At 40.6% G+C, this 20572-nt stretch overlaps 2 protein-coding genes across 6 annotated transcripts in view; both read left to right on the forward strand.

The window, feature by feature from the left end:
- Positions 1–17030, forward strand: part of MTRF1L (mitochondrial translational release factor 1 like) — a 21731-nt gene extending 4701 nt beyond the window's left edge. Inside the window, exons 2-7 of one of the 3 annotated variants that reach the window (XM_034765374.1) lie at positions 4124–4203; positions 6883–7066; positions 10606–10769; positions 12035–12152; positions 15241–15377; positions 16571–17030. In XM_034765374.1, the coding sequence (XP_034621265.1) occupies positions 4124–4203; positions 6883–7066; positions 10606–10769; positions 12035–12152; positions 15241–15377; positions 16571–16786 (899 nt within the window). In that variant the 3' untranslated portion in view covers positions 16787–17030. Of the gene's footprint in view, positions 1–4123; positions 4204–6882; positions 7067–10605; positions 10770–12034; positions 12153–15240; positions 15378–16570 lie in introns of those variants that run through there. The other 2 variants (XM_034765377.1, XM_034765376.1) reach the window with 2 other exon arrangements.
- Positions 16961–20572, forward strand: part of FBXO5 (F-box protein 5) — a 13548-nt gene continuing 9936 nt past the window's right edge. For 2 of the 3 annotated variants that reach the window (XM_034765369.1, XM_034765370.1), the window contains exons 1-2: positions 16961–17085; positions 19847–19955. The gene's annotated coding sequence lies outside the window, so the exon portion shown is untranslated. The remainder of the gene's footprint in view (positions 17086–19846; positions 19956–20572) is intronic. The other variant, XM_034765373.1, reaches the window with a different exon arrangement.

The following is a 20572-nucleotide window of genomic DNA, read 5'->3' on the forward strand; positions in this document are numbered from 1 at the left end:
CAGCAAGTTTCAGCGCCGTAAAGCGCCAGTGTAGACCGTGCACCAGCCAGCGCCGGTAGCTATGCCCCTCGTGGAGATGGGTTTTTTAGAACGCTGAGAGAGCTGTCTCCCAGCGCTCTGCTGTGACTACACCAGCCATGTTAAAGCGCTGCTGTGGCAGCACTTTAACATTGCCAGTGTAGACTAGCCCTAAAAGCCCACTAGTGCTGCCTCCGTGGGAAGCTGGACCTGGCCAATGACAATATTCCTATGCTAATAGCCGCATGCTGTACGCTCCATAATATTTGTGAAGGGAAGGGTGAAAGCTTCACTCAGGGCTGGACCCCAGAGGCTCAGCGCCTGGAGGCTGAGTTTGAACAGCCAGAGATCAGGGCTATTAGAGGGGCACAGCGTGTGGCCATAAGGCTCAGGGATGCCTTGAGGCAGCAATTTGAAGCTAAAAGCCACTAATATTTGTTGCTATGCACGGGATTGCAGTGCTTGTAATGCTAGGAGGTGATTGGTGCACATGATGCAAGAAGGGGGTTTAACATAGTTGTATGTTGCTTTGCAGTGCTCTTTTTACTTTCACTTAATAGAATGAAGATTGCTTTCAAACAAACACAATTATTTTATTAAAAGACAACAACCGGAGGAGAGAGTCAAACAAAAAAATACATCAGCAGTGAGGGGGATAGGTGATGGGAAGGTTCCAGGAGGGGGAGGGGTCCCGGGATGGCTACAGATTTGTGTATGTCCTGGGATCATATCCAGACTTCTCCTTTGGAGTACAATGAAGCAGATGCTGTACTTCAGCAAGGCCAAACTGCAGAGGGATGGGTGTTGAGTGCAGTGGGTAGTGGGAGTCCGCAGTGCTGGACTGTGAGGAGGGAGGAGTGGAATGCTGCGGTACAGACTGGAGCCAGGAGGTTGATAAAAGTGTGTTGGTGATGTCTTGGGGGGGCACATGGGAAAGAGTTTTGCGACAGCAGCTGCAGGGGAGGGCGGACACGGAGCTGCTTGGTTTGAAGAGCTAGTATTGCCTGGAGTGTGTCTGCTTGGCACTCCATAACGTTTAAGAGCCAGTCTGTGGCTTCTTTCTGGTGTGCCACGTTCTCTTTTCGGTCCCTCTTCTCACTGTCCCGCCACTCCTTCAATTCCTGTTTCTCGGCAGCGGAGTGCATCATAACCTCACGCAGAAAGTCCTCCTTCGTTCTTCTTGGCCACTTTTAATTCTACACAGCCGTTCAGCCGCCGATAACAAAGAGGGAGGCTGGGCTCCCAAGGTCATCTCTGTGAAGTTTAAACGCAACATTTTACAGAAGCAGTATTGTTTGCAACACTGATTCAGTGCTTTAAAACACAGCCAGTACTCTCATGCTATCTGGCTGACCCCAGGCAAGCACACATGAGCCACAAGACCCCCAAAATGATGAGTAGACGCAGGGACAGGGTAAATCACTCTTTCCAGACCCTGCTGTACATTGGGCATGTGGCTCTGGGGGAGAGCCAACACTATGGGGGGGGCCTGATAATCATTCCTGTCCCCACACTTTCCACAGGATGTGATCATTATGGAAGGTATCTTGAGGGTGAACAGGGAATCAAGGGAGGGTCTTCTCCAAGCCTGCAGCTTCCGCCTGGCCCCTATGCAGCTCGCCTGTGTGCAGCAATCCCCCCACACTCCCGCCTCTCCATGACAGCACAATGGCGCGGGAAAGTTACTGTTAATGGGGCAAGAAACAAAACAGCTCTGCCGAAGAACCTGCGGCAGTGAATTGCCCAGTATCTCCACAAGAGTTTCCTGGAGATCTCTGAGGGAGATTCCCATGAAGTGAGGGAGTCAACCAACAGCCTGTTCCGCCACTCAGACTAGGCATGCGGTGGGAGACAAGCCTGCTTTCTGCAACCCTCCTGCCCCCAACAGCTCGCTTCAGCAATTCCCAAAATCAGATCCACTTACCTGGGGCCTCCTCTCCTGTTTGTGCTTCGCCAGTCGCCGACAGCTGTGACTGCCTAGGCTCCTCCGGGATAGAAAAGAGCTCCTGGCTACGTGCATCTCTGGCCTCCGAGTCATCTTCTGCCTCTGGGTACCCCTCCTCAGCCTCGTCCAAGATTTCCTCATCCTGGCTCGGTCCACTCTCGACTGGCACGCGAGCCAATGAAGTATCCACAGGGGCCTTCGCAATGGAGGTGGGATTGCCGCCGAGTATCACGCCCAGCTCTTTGTAGAATCAGCAGCTCGTGGGCACAGCACTGGCGGTTTGCCTCCCGCGCCTTGTGGTAGGCATTCCGCAGCTCCTTCACTTTGACCCTACATTGCAATGTGTCCTGGTCATGGACCCTTTCTGTCATGCATCGTGAAATCTGTCCATAGGTATCATAATTCCTATGGCTGGAGCGCAGCTGGGACTGAACAGCCTCCTCTCCCCAAATGCTGATGAGGTCCAGCAGCTCAGCATTGCTCCAAGCGGGGGATCGCCTGGTGCATGCATGGCCACCTGGAAAGATGCACTGAGACGACTGCATGCATCACCGGGCAAACAGGAAGTGGACTTTCAAATTTCCAAAGGAATTTAAGGGGTGGGGATGACTGTTGGTCATCTGAGAGCAGGGCAGTAGAGTTCAAACCAATGACCAGAGAAGTGAGAACAGGCATTGTGCAACACCTCCCGCAGGCCAATCGCAGCACTGAAATCGCCATGGTGTCAACACTGGCACCGCAGCGCTGTATCCCTGGCGCAGAAAACTCTACGCCTCTCATTGGGGTACTTTTTTTTAAAAGCACTACTACAACTGTGCCGTTTCCGTGCACTAAGTGGCTTGGCAGCATGTACACCTGGGGAGTTACAGCGCAGAAAGCTGTTTTACTGCGCAGAAACTTGCCAGTGTAGACAGGGCCTAAGACTAGGTAACAATGTTTTCCTGGCATAGCTGTGACGAGCCCAGCAATACTGGCAAAACCCTGTATTTTTTATAGTTATATCAGCAAAAGAGTCCTTGTCATTTGGGAGGTCATTTAACTATACCTGCAAAGATCTCCTTATGCCCATATAAATTGCATCTCCAATCGGGGCTCTGCTGATATAGCTATACCAATATAGCTGTATCGGCAAAGCCTTTCTCCTGTCAACTGGTCCTAAAAAAAGCTTGTGTACAAATATTGGTAGTATCTAAAATCAAGCATGGTCAGGAATTTTACAGTGAAACACTATTCCAGTGAAATTTTTAATGATAGGTACACAACAGTTTTCAACTTTCAACATTAAATGTAACTTTTTTTAGCTATTATACATCAAAAACAAAAGGGCTTGTTTTTATATTGAAAAGAAACTATTGTTTAGAATTGTATGGTTTGAAAACATTTTTATGAGATGACTGGTAATGGGATATAAGGCCTTTAACTTCTGGGTTACCATTCAGAATCCAGTCAAGGTCAGAAGTGGCCAAGAGTTATTGCAATATAATGACAGATTTGGCCTGTGTGCTAGATAAATATAAGTAGTATTTTTAGTTCAGTGTCTAGTGTACTGGTGTAAGCTTCACAAAAACTACCACCACATTGGCACCATTCTTGAAGAACAATCAAGGATTGAATGGGCATGACAAATACAACAGTCCCCCTTCATTGCTAGAAGTGGTAACTGCAGGCTGTTTAAAAGTCTGTCTGGAGTGGATTAATTTATTTTAAGAATTGCTTGTATTATTCAAGAAATGTTATCTGTGCTGAGGGGTGGGGGAGAGGTGGGAATGTTGTGATACAACCAAACCCTTAGGTAAATAGAGAATTTTAAGCTTAACTCCTAGTTAGTTTTCACATTTCTTTCTGGAGAGAATAGAGAGATATTAAATAGCATGGCTCTCCCCATATCTAATCTAGACAATACCAGAAAATACTATTAAAATAATTATTCATCTCTATCGCATATTATGGCAAATGTGGGGGTAGCCCAATGTGCAGCAAAGCACGGGATGGACTAAGGTCTAAGGTAATCACAGATCATATTCTTCAACTTTTAATGACATACAAAATATGTTTTTATTCAGTAAGAAGTGTGGTTTGTCATACAGCTATTGTGGAGGGAGGATTAATGAGATTGTGTAAATCATAGCTATTGAGGATTAACCCACTCCAATATTGCAGATGAGAATGAAGATTTGCAGAAGCTTGCAGAAGAGGAAATAGTTTCCTGTCAGGAAGAGATAACTGAATTGAAGCGCCAGGTATAGTCCTTTGTAAAGTAACCTCATATATCCGTCTACTATCCAAAGTTAAATGAGCACTAGCCAAATCCTGTCCTCATTTACAACCATACAACTTCATTCAAATTAGTTTTTCATTTTTTATAGTTGATTGCTAGAAACATGGGATTGTGTTTCATTCTAAGAACTGCAAAGTTGACATATTATAAAATCACAGAAATACAGGGCTGGAAGGGACCTTGAGAGATAATCTAGTCCATCCCTCCATGGACCAAATATCCTTAAACCATCCCTGAAAGGCATTTATTTGTATTTATAGAGCCCTATGTGGGCCCTTCTCAAGAATTTCAAACTATAAACGCTGATAAGGCTTCCTCCGTTCTCTAGCTGCAAGAGAAACGGTTAATTAGTTCTACTGCTTATATATATGTGCCCAGGGCCTTTATCAACTGATCAGGGCAAATACACATAGGATCACTGTGAGAGTAGGCTATTGCTTTTACAAAAGACGTGTTTAAACTATGTAACTAGTTCCCACTTGTTAGTTTGTATAGGCATCTGCATAGTAGTAAGTTTCATCAAAATAATTTCCTCTGGAATGTGCACAATGACAAGGTAAAAAGCTATTGCTTTTTTCTAAATCTGATCTGTTAAAGAAAATTGATTAATTTTGCCACATGCTCATCCAGCACCAAAATGACAGTTGGTTTATATGTTTATTTTTTTGTAAACATACAAAAATTTATAGATTTACAGGAAGAACAGATAGGACAAAGATACATAGAGAAACTTTACTCAGTACAAGCAAGCAGTAATGGGTGGAAAACATTACAGGGAAGTGTTTGGTCCAGTGTGTAAAATTGTTTTATAATGGCTATTAATGATGTATTTTCAGGTTTTAATATCAGTGCATTTTTAATTTGTGATTCAATACAAATTCACATCTCTCCTGATTTAAAAAAAAAAAATAATAATAAAACAAAACAAAAATCCTCAACAACTCTGACATACTTCCGAACTTTTTCAGTCATAGAGCTAATTAGTTGATAAGCTAGTATTGAGTTAAAAGAAGATCTCAATTTAAAAAAGACTTTCCGTTTCCAGATATTGGTCAGTGATTTCTGTAGTCTCCAAAAGCAGAGGCCTCTTCTGGCTAATGGAAATCTGTACAAGGTTTTGTTGGTCAACTTGAAGAGAGCCTTTCACCATCACAGATAAACACAAAAAAGGCTTTTCTCAACAAATGCACACTTGACTTGAGTTAGTCTTCAGGGAGGTAGTGTATTAACAAGAAGGGCACTGACTGGAAGTCAGGAGATTTGGGTTCTATTCCTAGGACTTCCATTGACCTGCTGTATGACTTTGGGCAAGTTATTTCACTTATGCCTCAGTTTCCTACCTATAAAATGAGGATAATGATACTTACCTTCCTTGAAGTCTACAGATAAATGCTAGTAAGTATTATATACTCATGTATTAATGGGAGTTGCCTGGGGAAAATTATAGTACAAAAAAAGTAGGTTGAACTTAAACACTGAGTAGGGAGAAAGAGCATTAAGAAAACTACCTAGCTGGAGAATGTCAAGGAGCTACTGTAACAGACTGCAAAATAAAATGATTGACGGCTTGTATGACATTTTCATACCATCTGAACATAGTGAGATATTTCAAGTATGCATTGAGGTGTCAGGGGAAGAAAATCTTAGAGTATGTCTACACTGGCAAGTTTCTGTGCCACAAGTTATACCACTTTTATTAAAACGCTGGAATTAAACCGCTGGTGCGTGTCCACGCTGTGCTCCTTGTGATGCTGGAGCGCATCCACATTAGCAGCTCTTGCAGCGGCAAAGACAGTAGTGCATTGTGGTAACTATCCCACTGTGCAACTGGCCACAGGGTGCTTTTGGGAAGGGTTTGCAATGCCTCATGGGGCAGGCACAGCGTCACATAATGCAGGTTTCCCAATCCCATTGTTCCAGGGGTATCCGACTATATTGCCAGCTGCTTTTCAACTGAAGGGGTGGTGGGGAAGAGTATGTGACAGGGAGTGTGTGTGTGTGTATGGAGGGGGGGAGAGAGACAATGTGTTCTGGGGGACAGAGCGTGTGTCAGCATGCTGTCTTGTAAGTTCAAACAGCGACAGGAAGCAGCCAGTCCTAAGGCAGGGGGAAACCCTGACATCAGCCCCCGCCTCCCTCTCTGGGTTCTCTGCACTGCAATCTCTCTCTCACACTCACACACACACCCCTACCTACCTCTGTGTTCAACAGCGCAAGCATTCCACATTAATGGTTTGCTTTGTATCCCGGAGCAGATCAGCACTGCACACAACCGCTGTCAGAAACAGTGCTTTGAAAGGGAAGGGGCGCATGTCTCCAGGGCAGCCGAGTTCAAAACAATGAGCAGAGCAGTCACTTGAGGCATTATGGGACAGCTCCGGAGGCCAATTACAGCGCAGAAAGCAATCAAGTGTCTACACTGGCAGTAGAGAGCTGGAGCCTCTGTGCAAATAGCCTTATGACTCTTGTCAAGGTGGTTTTTTTGCAGCGCTGCGACTGAGGAGTTTCTGCATACAAAGTGGTTTGGCAGTGTTTACACGTCTGCAGTTTGAGTGCAAAAAGCTGCTTTACTGCACAGAAACTTGCTAGAGTAGTCAAGCCCTTAAACAGGTAAAATGGTGTGTAATTTTTCTGTTTACAGATAGTATTGCATTTGATTCCTTCAGAAGAAACAGACAACAATGATTTGGTCATGGAAGTAACTGCTGGAGTTGGTGGACAGGAAGCCATGCTGTTCACTGCAGAGATATTTGATATGTATCAACAATATGCTGCATATAAAAACTGGAGATTTGAAATACTGGAATATTTTCCAAGTGAAATAGGTTAGTAATTAATGTTCTAATAACTTGAATAGGAAAGTTGTATAGTTAAAAGCAATGTACTTACAGGAGGGTTTTGTTGCCTGCCTACAAGCACTTCACTTCCAAATTTAAGTAAACAGAATCAGTGAGCTGTTTTAATATATAAACAAGATTTTTCTCAATTTTTACTGTGAAACTGAAAGGATGAAAATCTATAGCTTCACACAATGTAGTTGGCGTAGCTTGAGAAAAATCAATATGAATTGTAGTTACATGTTTGGGGTGAAGATCTCTGCATACTGGTATATTTATTTATTAAGTATATTTTTATTGATTTGGAAACAGTAGTTTTATATAGCTATTTAATATTCTTGTTTTTATAATATATTCATTCTGTTGTATTCTGAATGTTTGTTCAGTGCTCTGGGTGCTTTGGCACAAAAAGGGGCACTATTTAATTAAAATTATGTTCAGTGTCTAAGCTGAAATATCTCGAATTTATCTGAAATGTTGTCTTCTGTCAAATATTTTCTCATCCATTTAAGTTTTATTTCAGTAAAAATGTACAATAAAACCTCACTAATCTGCACCAAAAATGCACATGCTCAATATCACACATGTGCTCAATTGTAAATTCACCTGAACAGTAAGTTTAAAGGTTGAGCCATTACATAAACCTCATGATCTCCATTTAACCATATAACTCTTATGATAAAGGCTTAAATAGTGTGCAAGACCTTTCCCTGGAACTCTTCACTGAAATGAATATTACCCTTTGGGAATTATAGGGCCATATTTTAATGGGCAAACTTCATACACATGAATTAGTTGTTGCATGCAATTGTACTTCTGAAAATGTAGGTCGGTTCCTTTGTGAAACCCATCCTCTTCGTAAGCTAGACTGGTCACTTTCTGACTGTCGTAAAATCATCCTTGTGACTCCATCTTAATGAAGATCGGATTTATTCATTTGTATCTTTTATTCAATCTAGTAAAGTTAATTGTGTCACAGGATTTTTTTAAAAAGCAGAAATAGTCAAATATATAAAACTGGTCTATGCTAAAGTCTTCTTCAGTTCTTTTCTCATTGTCAGCTGAGCAATTTGGACTGCTAGTTGCTAATGACTATGATGAGCTCAAGTTTTCTATTATTTCAAAATCTCCTTCTAGAGATGTTATTGTTAACTGGATTAAGCAAATTCCCCAAGTGCTAATTCTTAAACATGCCAAGATTTATAATTCAAGGACATCCATCAGGTAGACTAATTCTATCACAAGTAAATTGATTGTTGTGGTCAAGCATACCCAGTTTGCCGGTAAATTTTCTTTCCAAGTCACAGAACAGATGGTATAAGGCATTCCTGTGGGTATGCCTTAGGTGTGGGTGGTACTTTGTTTCTTAATCAAGTTAATTAATGTCCATTCTATTTTTTTTTTTTTTTTTGATTTCCACATGCTGTGGTAGCTTCTAATTAAATATACAATGGTTTACTAAAGCAGATTAACTCACTAAAACGTTTCACAAAAGACATGAATGTAGGTTCACCAAATGGTAAACAAATAAGATGTTTGACATGTATAGCTTTAACATACATCTATTTTGGAAACATACTGACTTTTGGGATAAGACATGGGAAAGATAGAGAAGAAGCTGAATCACTAAAATCCATTAGAAACTAACTTAATAATCACTAATACCATAGTGCACTTTCAAATATTTTTACTGTGATCATCAATCAACTTCCTCTTCAGCTTGCTATGTAGAAGAGATACTTATTTAGCTTTTTAATTAGAAATAAATGTGTTTAAGCATTAATATTATAAGTAAGCCTAAATTCTATGTAATTGAGCAAGAATCCTTGAATATACAGCAATAAATCTTTTACTCAGTCTGATGATGGCCATATTATACAATTGAAAGATTTCACAAGAATTGTTAGCATGGAGAGCGTATGTTAAAGTTTCAGATTTCTTTGGCAGCCATTCTTATTTAACAGACCTATCCAAACTGTATCTTGGATAGCTGTATTTATTAGTGTCGGTATTAAGTGGTGGATTTAACATACAGCATTAACATAATAAACTGATACATGCTGACAAATAACTTAAGCTATAAAGTTTGTTTAATTATGCATTGAGGTAACAAAGCGATACATTTACAAATTCATATAAAACCCTATTTTATTGGCAAGTATGGGTAAAATTTAAAAAGAAATCAGCACGATAGGTCAGATGGCTTTGTAAGGAAGCAGGGAGGGAAATGGTAAGGTTGGCATACAGACCATTTGGGCGGGAAGGGGAAGTTCCCTACAGACTGACTTAATGGAATTAAAACTTATTTCTTTTTTGTGAGAAAATGTTAATAGACTATTAAGAGTCTGCAGAGAACAGCAATATTTGCAAACCCCTTAATTACAGTTGTCAAACACCAGTTCCACAACGTGGATCTGCCTGCTGAATGTATTTTTGGTGGCCTAGATTGCATAGTCAGATTTCTGCACTGTTTTGGCTTTCATTTTAGAAAGCTTCTATCTAGCCTTTGAAGAGATAACCTAACATGTATACTGATGCAGGAATGGCTTTTAGTGATATGTACCTTCCCATTCCTATTAATCTCATTGGGTTTATCTCCAAATTCCAGTTGTGACACATTGTCAGCCTTAACTATTTCATTGCTGATAATTTTAGTGACTGGAAAGGGGTGGTTGGGAATTGAGGGTTTTTCCTACCTCTCAGCAGGAAAGGAAATGCAGAGAAAGAAGAAAGGAAGAGAAATACAAAAACAGGGAAGAGGACTAAAGGTGGATGGGAAAGAGACACAAAGAACAAAAATAGTCATGGTCCTAAAGTTGAGCAAATTTTTCCATTGAGTAATGCTGAATATGGCAAGATACTAACGAATAATAAGTAAGTTTGTTACTATACAGAGACCATATTCCACTCATGATCTTTTTGTAAACTTACTATTGACATCAGTGGGAGTTCCATGAATGGAGGGAGATATGTAGTTGTAAATATATATCATGGCCCACAGACATAATTTAAAATGGCATTTGGCCTCCTCCACAGAATGAATTTGACACGCCTCCCTTTAACAAACAACCTGCAGGGAATTTTTGTTCTTGGGCGGTTTTTTTTTGTTTTTTTCATCATTGGGTATAAACCTGACTGAAGATATTAGTTAAAACATTTTTCCTTGTTAACTGCTTGTTTTTTTAAAAAATTAGAAGATAATTCCTATGGAAATTTCCTAGTAGAACACTCAGCCAAGTCTGCCTCTTCATTGTGTAATCAGCAATCTTGATTTTCCCCAACACTGAAAGATACATGAGACAACATATAGAAAGCAAGAGTGCTGCAGAATGTTGAGGAATGGAACACAGGTTGGCTGGTGAGGAGGTACTTTATAATTGGGTAAAGCCTGATTCAGACTACACATAAGTCACTTGATAAATTATTCCTAACTTTTTCCCAAGAACAAATGTCAGTATCATCTAAATAAAATGTTTCAAATTATAATAGGATAGTTATAGTAAGACAGTTTTCTCTTTGTCTTTAAGGTGGCCTGAGACATGCAGCTGCCAGTATAGCAGGTCTTGAAGCATACAAGCATATGAAGTTTGAAGGAGGCGTGCATCGTGTCCAACGAGTGCCAAAGACAGAAAAGCAAGGCCGTATTCACACCAGTACAATGACTATCGCACTATTACCCCAACCCATGGAGGTAAGATGTATTTAAATATAACTACTTGTCCCATGAACAACCCCCATTATCTGCCATCTTGAAGACATGTAAAATCTTTCCTTTTTCAATCTTTTGACCTCTCCCTGATTTTTATGGGGTTATTCCAAAACCCCAAGTCATGTTGTGTCTAATTATCATATTTATGTCCAGGGAGGCTAGATAGCAGGGGCACACACAAGTGTGTGTGTTTGTAGATTTCTTCACATTCCTGCCTCACAAAATTTTCCCACTGACAAACTGTTGTGAGTTCAATAGGATTTTCTCTTACATAGCTTGTGGCAAATTACTGTATATGAAGTAAGAGCTCTTTAGCTTCTATATTTTATATACACTAAGTGTTTGCTAAGCATGAAAAATGTTCCATTAAAAAACAACATTTTAGAACCAAAGTCTATTACAATTCCAGAAGAATGCTTTAGTACAGGGGTCGGCAACGTTTGGCACGCGGCTCGCCAGGGTAAGCACCCTAGCGGGCCGGGCCAGTTTATTTACCTACTGACGTGGTTTGCCGTCCCAGGCCAATGGGAGCGGCGGGAAGCCACGGCCAGCACATCGCTCGCCCACGCCGCTTCTCGACGCCCTCATTGGCCCGGGACGGCGAACCGCAGCCAGCGGGGGCCGCAATCGGCCGAACCTGCCGCGTAAGCAGATAAATAAACTGGCCCGGCCCGCTAGGGTGCCGAACGTTGCCGACCCCTGCTTTAGTATATGGGAAGTGGGAATACAAATTGGTCGGGGGCGGGGAGAGAAAGGAGGGAAATGTCTCAGGAATCCTTCATCCAAATTTTGGCTCTTCCTAGCTGGACTTCAGCAGAGGTATGTCAACGGGGACTTGTATCTCTGACACAGTGACAAAAAAATGTGGAACTTAGAGATTTCATTTACCTATGCATTCTCTCTAAATTCCATATTTTCCTCCTCCTAAAATGATTTGCTGAGAATTTTGTTCTCATCAGGGGTTTGGCTGAGCTAACAACCCTGAACTAGCTGAGAATTAAAACTTTGTATTGATCTTTGCCTCACAGGAGCTTGCACTGCAGTCTGATCACCAGGACTGTATTGTGCTTTCTGAAACTGTTTGGTTATTGCATCGCACTCCTCATCAACTTGAAATGGTTTTGATCTCCTACTGAAATATACTGTTTAAAAAATATCCAAGTGTTTATATTAAAAATAACTGTCATTTGTCTAGAAAGGAAAAACAAAGCTGTGTGTGTGGCTTTTTTTTTTCTTCCCTATCATAGATCAATCTGATAATTAATCCTAAAGATTTACAAATTGAAACTAAGAGAGCCAGTGGAGCTGGGGGCCAGCATGTAAATACAACTGACAGTGCTGTACGGATAGTTCATATTCCAACAGGTACCTAAAAGTTACTCCTAATAAAGGATCTACAATGTGAAACTATTGTCATAACTAAAATGCAGATATCTTATCAGGTTGAAAGGTCAAAAAGCTAAATAATTCTACCTATGTTCTCCTCCTACTTCTTCATTCTCTTTGTAAGAACAATTTTCAGTACTGGAAGACAAAAAAATCATGTAATTTAATATTGGAAAATCCTTATGGGATAAGGGTTTTGGAAAGGGTTAATGAAATAACCATTCATTTCTGCAAACTTTATAAAACTACATCCAAATTTAGATCTCAGTGGACATTTCTCCACAGTACAAAACCACTATCCCTCTTGGCACACCTGGTGGCTTCTGCTTCATAGGTCCAGTACTAAATTATTAGAGTGTTGGAACTGAAGATTGAGGTGCGTTGGGATGTGTGTCTGTTTTCGGGGGTGGGGGTGTAGCCTACAGTCCTCTTGATTACAGTTTATCACTTTCCATGTTTATTAAATTTCACATATAAAGAGAAGTAGTGCTTAAAACCAGGGTAGACTATTAGGACAATGATTTGCTTGAGAGTGGAAGTACTTGAGTGTGGAAGTACAGTACTCTATACTTGGAGTTTTACCTTTTCTAAGTTAGCAATGATAATTTTATCACACAAATCAATTTCTGTTGCTTTTGACACAATTCTAGCTTATTCTGAAACCTTGAAGACACTAGAGTTCCATTCTCAAATGTTTTGTCTTGTCGACCACTTCTTCCCCCATTCACAGTTTTGCAGACCACCTCCTTTTACAATCCAGTTCATTAAACCATCTCCCTTTTTATTCATAATAACGTCCTTGAGACAACTGCAGCAGTTGCTTATATGAAAGATTTATATTTTTAGTTTTTTAATGCAACTTAACAGCTGAAAAAAGGATGAGAGGCAGTAGAAGACAGATCTTCAGGAGCCAGCTTGAGACCCACTGAACAGTTGTGTTTGGTGGTTCGCCCCTTCCCCCCTCAGCATCTGGAGAACAGGGTATCTCCTTTTCTACTTAGCATTATGATGTTAGCTCTTTGAAGCAGGCAGTGTCTTTCTCCATTTAACGCCGTACTTATTGCTGTGGGGCCCCGCTCCTAACTGAAGTGCATTGGTGCTACCTTAATGCAGTTAACTGCAACTCCTCCACCTGTCTCCCATTCTCAGCTATTGACTTTCATCTGTCTTCTGGCTCCTTCATCATAGCATACAGGTATGCTTTCGTATCTTCATTCTCAAATGCCCTTAAATGCCACGCAATCTTCTTTCTACTCACCTCTGAGCTCTTTCAGTGTGCCATCTACAACAGCTGCCTTGACTTCCCCTCATCCAGCATCCTTTTGGACCCTTCTTATTTAGCTTCCTCTCTTCACCTCCACCAAAACTGCTCTCACCAACATCTCCAACTTATCATCAGAGCCAAATTCCAGAATCTCTGTTATCTTCTCCTCTTTGATCTTTTTGTAGCTTCAGTATTGCTGATCACTCCAGTGTTCAACACCTTGTTTTCCCTTGGTTCTCATAGCCGTGATGGGTCCAGATTCTCCTCCGACCTCTCAGATATCTCTTTCAAAGGTTCCATTCTTCTCTCATTATTTTGGCATCCCCTTTTATTTGAGCTCCCTCTATTCTCCCATTGCCAGCAGTCTTGCAACATCAGTCATCTCTTACTCCTCCTCCTCCCAACGTATCCAGAATATTATCACTTATTTTACAGAAGAGGACAACTATTACTCTGTTCTGGTTACTAAAATACTTGTCCCGTCTAGCAATGGGCATTTTAGATCTTCTTAAGCCTCCCTTCATCCTCCAATGAACATTGGAACACCCACATAGGAAGCCAAGTCCCCGCAGAGCATTAAATCTCCCAGTTCCCTTGGGAACCAGAACAGCAGCCTATCTTTACAATCACTGTTTTCTTAACGTTAGACTTACACTCCAAGATGTTGGACTTCAGCAACCAATTACATTGGTTGCTATATGAGCTAATGAACTGTTATCTGATCTGCATGCTATGCCACACCTCATCTCTTGATCTTTTCCTATACCATTTCGTTTCTTCTTTCCTCTTGTGCCTGTCTACATCACACCTCCTCCTTTCATATTCCTTTTCTCCCACTTCCATTATTCCTATCATATCAGCTCCATTCACACTACCTTATGGCTACAGAAAAAAAATTATAGTTTTTAACCTATATGTTATAAACAATCAGTATTAAAAACACAATCTTATCAGAGCCAGCAAGATATAGATAGGTATATAAACAAATCCAAGAAATTATATGAAATTATTTTGTAACCCCTGTATTCCCACCAGCTTATTTTTCTTCCCGGTATTCATTACTCACACCTCTTGCTCCTTGTCCAGCTTAGATTGTAAGCTTTTGGGGTGGACATGTCTTTTTATGGCAGAAGAGTTTAGCATACATTTGTGTGGTGCTATAATAATAATTGTCCCACCCTGATTCTCCCACATTGATTACTGCAGCCTCTTCTTCCCTGGCCTCCCTAATTTCAAAATTTCGTTAATCAAGATCATGCAAAACATAGATGCTAAGATTATCTTCCACACCAGTGAATCAGATTACATCACTCATCTCTTCTTCCACAGACTCCCTATAGCATATTATATTCAATTATAAATTTAAACATCTTGTGTGCGTGGTAACGACCTGCGCAATTCAACCCTAACCTGAATCTCAGGCTAAACTTTTACTATGGATACAATTTTGTTACAGTAAAATTAAGCAAAATTCACAGAATTGTCATAGTACAAAAAGGAAAAAATCAGGGTATGGTTACAGTGAGACTGAAGCCTAAACTGGAGCAGGGCTGAATCTGAAGTCGAAGAAGTCACGGAACTCTATTAAAATCACAGAATCCGTGACCTCCATGATTAAATCGCATCCTTAACTATTATAGATTTTGGCTTTTATTTTTTTGCCTCCCTTAACGTGGTAAAGAAGGTAGTAGCTTGTTTTTACTTTTAAAATAAAAATAATCTCCACTGAAGATGCAATCACAACAATATTTTTGTTTATTCTTATTAAATGTTAAATCTGATTACATTTTTTGCTGTAATCAGGTGTAGTGTCTGAATGTCAACAAGAGAGATCTCAAATCAAAAATAAAGAGAAGGCTTTGCAGATGCTTCGTGCTAAACTATACAGCATCAAAGTAGAAGAAGAGACAACCAAGAGATACAATGCCAGAAAGATTCAGGTAGGATTTACTTTGCAAATGAATAGCTCTGTGCATATGGGGCTGCTGATAGCAAATTACATTTTAAAATTAGATTAAAAAGAAAGTTAATTGCTATATATTATAGTTAAATGCGGTGCACAAATGTCTTATTCCAGGGGTTCTCCAACTTCTTTGCACCATGATCCCCTTCTGACAACAAAAATTATTACATGACATCAGGAGGGGGGACTGAAGCTTGAGCCCAGCTGCCCCCGGTGACAGAAACAAAGCCTGAGCCCCACTGTCCCGGGGAGGGGTGGGGGGCAAAGCTGAAGCTGAAGGGCTTCAGCCCCAGACAGGGGCCTGTAACTTGAGCCACCCACCTAGGGCTGAAGTCCTTGGGTTTTGGCTGCAGTCCCAGTCAGTGGGGCTCAGGCTTTGGCCCCCAACAAGTCTGAGCCAGCCCTGGCAACCCCATTAAAATGGGGTCCTGACTCACAATTTAAGAACTGCTGTCTTATTCCATTAAATTGCAGTGCATAAGGATTGGGTAGGGCTTGGTGGCACAGGTATTTTTCACTCTGGCTAGTAATCTTACACATTGAGCTAGCTGTCATACACAGGGATTGAAAAAAACTTCTCTACCATGCATGTAATGTCAATAGCAGCATGATCACGCATTCTGCACTTTTGACTACTCATCTAGTTCCATCAGGACATAGTACTACGCATATTAAATCTCTGAATAGCTTTCAAACTGTTGACTTTGTTTTTTAAATTAACATACCTGAAAAATATCTCAGGTAGATGATGGACAATATTCAGTCCTGGGTCAATGACAGGGTAAAGGTCTGATATCTGATAACCCATCGCAATTAGAAACTATGTGCCATTAGAAAGGAAAGACTTATGGCTTTGCAGTAGGATACAGCACATTTCTTATCCAGTGGTGGCTACCCTAACACTTCATATAAGTTTGTAGTAACTATAAGAACACTACAGTTCTTCATACATATATAATATATATGATCTAAGAACTCTAGGAACTTGTTTTTCTTAGCCATAGCTATAGCGAACAGGTCTGTAGGTTAATCCTATTACTAAATCTCTGTCATGAATATTGTGTATTTCCATTAGGAAGTAAACAACTGATGTTCAAATGCTTAACCAATATATTATTCTATGCTTAAAAAGAATACCATGATAATAAACTGATTCTTCTTATGTGGTAGATTGGGACCAAAGGAAGATCCGAGAAGATCAGAACATACAACTTTCCACAGGATCGTGTAACTGATCACAGGATAAACAGAACAGTGCATCATATTGAAAGTTTTATGTTAGGGGAAGAACTGCTAGATGAAATGATAACATCCCTGAGGGAATATGCTGATTATGAAACTTTAATGGAAATTATTTCAGAAAATGTGAAAACAAATCTGACCTGAACTTTGTTCTTTGCTAAGCCCTGTAATGACAGATATGGCTATCCTGACACAAATTAGCTGCATGGCTGTTTGCTGAAGCATCACACAGGAGGTGTAAACTGCATTTCAGATCATCAAAAAGGATTAATTTATCTCTTCATGACTGCTAAACAGTTTTTCCTACTTGCTGGAGTAGAAGACTATAGACTTTTGTATGAGATGACTACAGTGTAGAAAATCTAAAGTAAATATGATTGAGTTTGAAGTGATTGCAGTTTTTACTTTCTCACCTGAGGACATTGCTGCTCTACTCTCAAAAGGTATGCAGAAAAACTGAGTTGCTTCTAGTTCTAGGCTTCATCTGAGCATAAAAATCTATTCCATACAGTATAAAGCCAAGGATGCAGGGAGCCTCCCTTTTATAACATTTAGGCCAGTGGTTAGGGTGCTCAACTGTGAGTGGGCTACTCTTACCTCTCAGGCGAGTGACCTAGCCACTTGACTATACAAAGACTTTGTTTCTGTCTCTGGACTAATTAATATTTAATTATCTTATTAAAGTAAAATGAATTCAACGAGAGATTGAGAGAGACCTACATCAGAATATTCCATAGTCCAGTGGCTAAGGTACTCACCTGGGAGGTGGGAGACCCCTATTCAGATCCCTTCTCATCAGGCACAGTGGGGAATTTAAATTAGGGTCTCCCATATCTCAACTGAGTACCTCAAGCACTGAGCTAAAAACTACAAGGGAGACCCCCTCTTCCCCACAGGCATTTTGTGTGGAGTGAGACAGGCACCTAAACTGTTTCTTGTGAAAATGTCTTAGGCACCTAAGTCACCTGACTACAAGAGAGGGGTTCCTGGTTGTGGATCACAAGTAGAAATAGGTGCCTCCCTGCAGACCAGATTTAGGCACTGAACTTTAACAGGCACCTGAGATGACTGGGTTTGGGACACACCTTTCTCATCAGCATTTCCTACCGTGCCTAGCTTGCTGACATTCGTGGATCCCATTTTCCAGTGCTCTCTCTCCCCATGCATTGTATAGGGAGCCTAAGCACCTAACATAGGCTTTGTGGTTCCAGTGATTTTCAAGGCATCTGAAAGCTAGGCTCAGTATTGCAATGCCCATGTTCCTTTGTGGATTTTGGATGTATTTTCTTGAAGCCTGAACTTCAGGTCTTCTATTTTTTGCTTTCCTCTTTTTATCAGTTATATCAAGGTTATATGCTATTAGTAAACTAATAGTGACTAGACTATTTTCTGTAACCTTCAGCAAAATGCTAATCTCAGCTTTAAAGGTGGAGTTTTTATTGTCTCTATACATTGTTGTGCTGATTAATCATTGCTGTGTAAGTGTTACATTAGCAGCCCTGGAGATCTGAAGTCCTTTATTCAGAATGGTCCAGCCTGGGGATGGCAATGCAAATTGTCCTGCCAGTGTCATTAAAGATGGCAATTCTTGCAAGAGTAAGGCAAATGCCAATTAAATATAAAGTATCTTAGCTGATAACAAAAATACTTGTTCTCTCCTTAAAATCAGCTACTGTACTGGAGAACTGGAGGGTAGCAATTATATTTGAGTCTGTCTTTCTAAAGGTGGTATAGGTAATCCTGGAAATTATAGAGGGGTGAATCTTATTTCAGTACCAGGTATCGGAACAAATCATGATTTATGTAAAGAAAAATTCTGCCTTTCTGATATGCTGGTATTTTTTGTGTGGTTAAAACAGAGGATAAATGAGAAACATTGCATACCCAAATATAAATGTAAACACTGAAAGCAATTGTGACTGTCCACACACACAGAAAACAATTGTGACCACACATGCGCGCGCACACACACACTCTCGCTCTCTCTCAGCACAATCTTTATACCAGATCATACCATCATGTATTGCATGTATAACAACATCTATAGGGCAACAACTGAGTCATATAACGAGGAAAAAATTTGCTATGGGTAAAAATATTTACTTCCGATTTCTATTTAACAAAATCACCATAACATATTAGAATAAAAATAAGTTAGTATTTGCAACAAACTTAGCAGGAGTTTGCTTATAAAAAGCATAATTTCAATAAAGTATATATAAAATGTAATTTAATGTGTTGTAAATTAAGGAATGCAATTATAAAACGAAATATAATCAAGTTTATATCTACATTCCATTATCTTACATTTACTTGCTTCTCTAGTTTGAACCAATAAATATACAAGCTCTTTGTATAAAATTAAGGGCTCGTTTAAACCTGGCTTTCCAGAGGCTATTTTGTTTCCTAAGATGATCCTGTATGCTGGCCTTCGTACTAAGCTCTATTCTGTAAAGCAGTGATGCACAAGCTTAACTTTACCCATTAAATTAGTTCCTTTGAAGTCATGGGAGTACTTACACTTAGTTAGGTATCTGCACCACTTTTTGCAAGAATGGAGCCCTACTCTTCACAATTTTGATATATTTATATGGAAAATCAGAAGTTTACGGTCATATTGTGTATCTGTAAGTGCAACCCCCATTCTCTTCAAGTTCTTGAGTTCTTAAAATCACCTCCCTGCCATTCTAGTACTAAGGTCAGAATACAGGATCACTTAGGGAACAAAATGGCTGCTGGAAAGAGAAGGGCTTATTTAAACCTAATAGTTGCCTATGTGGACAGTATGTCCTCCATTGCCAGCTAGACCTTTGGCCACAGCCAGTATCCTTTGCTGCTGCCTATTTCTAGAGCTGGACTCTTGTCTTATGCAGATGGTGGACTTAATCCTGAATTGCTTCTCCACTGCAACTGAGCATCTTAGAGACAAGAAGTATTTAAAGGAATAAGCATTGCCATTGTTCTAATAGCCTTGGAAATTTATTTAGTAGCCAGTTAAGCAGTCTAAAGCAAGTGGATTTTTGGTTTTATTATGGGGGCAGCAGGGCAACCTGTTTCGTCCTCTCCTTCCTCCAAATAAAGTAAATCCCACATTGCTCACATGGAGGATCCTTGTTAAACATATTTTGCGCAGCCTAGAAGTGCTAGACAAGTCAGTGCTGCGTCAGGATTCTGCCTGCTAAACTCTGTTCCACTATTGTCTAGGTGACACTGAATATTTGGGGTTACTGAAGAACTTTGGTCAGCTCACAACTGGGGGTGAGGGAGAAGGTTGGAACCTGACAACATAACATAAACCAAACCACAGCAAAGGGTAAGTGAAACTGCAGCTCCTGTAGTTCAAGGGAATAATTAAATGGCGTAATAACATATAAAGGGGCAGGAAACATTAATTTGCAGGGAATATTACACCTAGGGGAATTCTGCACCAAATATTTTAAAATTCAGCACATCTTATTTGTCAGAATAAGACAGTATCATCATGCTCCAGCTCTCAGACCTAGGCTCTCTGGCTGTGGGAGCCCTAGCTGCCCCTGCCAGGGAGTGCTGGTGGTGGGGACGAGGGGGGAAGGAATTCTGCAGGAAAAAATAACATTTTGCAGAGAATATTAATTCTGCATTGTGCAGCATTCCAGTGGGAGTAGACTACACTGCAGCTTATGGTTAACAGGAGACTGCTCTACTTGTGCTAGCACATTGGAATGACCTTCATTTCCGCATCTCCCTTGGGATGTTCCCAAGGAGTTTACATAGGTGGTAGGCCGCCCTACACGCTGCCAATGGGGTACAATTACCCCGACGTTATAAATTGGGGAAACTGCGACACAAAGCTGGGGGAATGATTTACCCATGGTCAGAGAACTTAGACCTAAACCTCACTAGCAACCGCATATCCCAGTCCTCTGCAATAAATACTTTCCCCTGAAAAAG

The sequence above is a fragment of the Trachemys scripta genome, chromosome 3 (genome assembly GCF_013100865.1).
Source record: "Trachemys scripta elegans isolate TJP31775 chromosome 3, CAS_Tse_1.0, whole genome shotgun sequence".
Taxonomy (NCBI): domain Eukaryota; kingdom Metazoa; phylum Chordata; order Testudines; family Emydidae; genus Trachemys; species Trachemys scripta.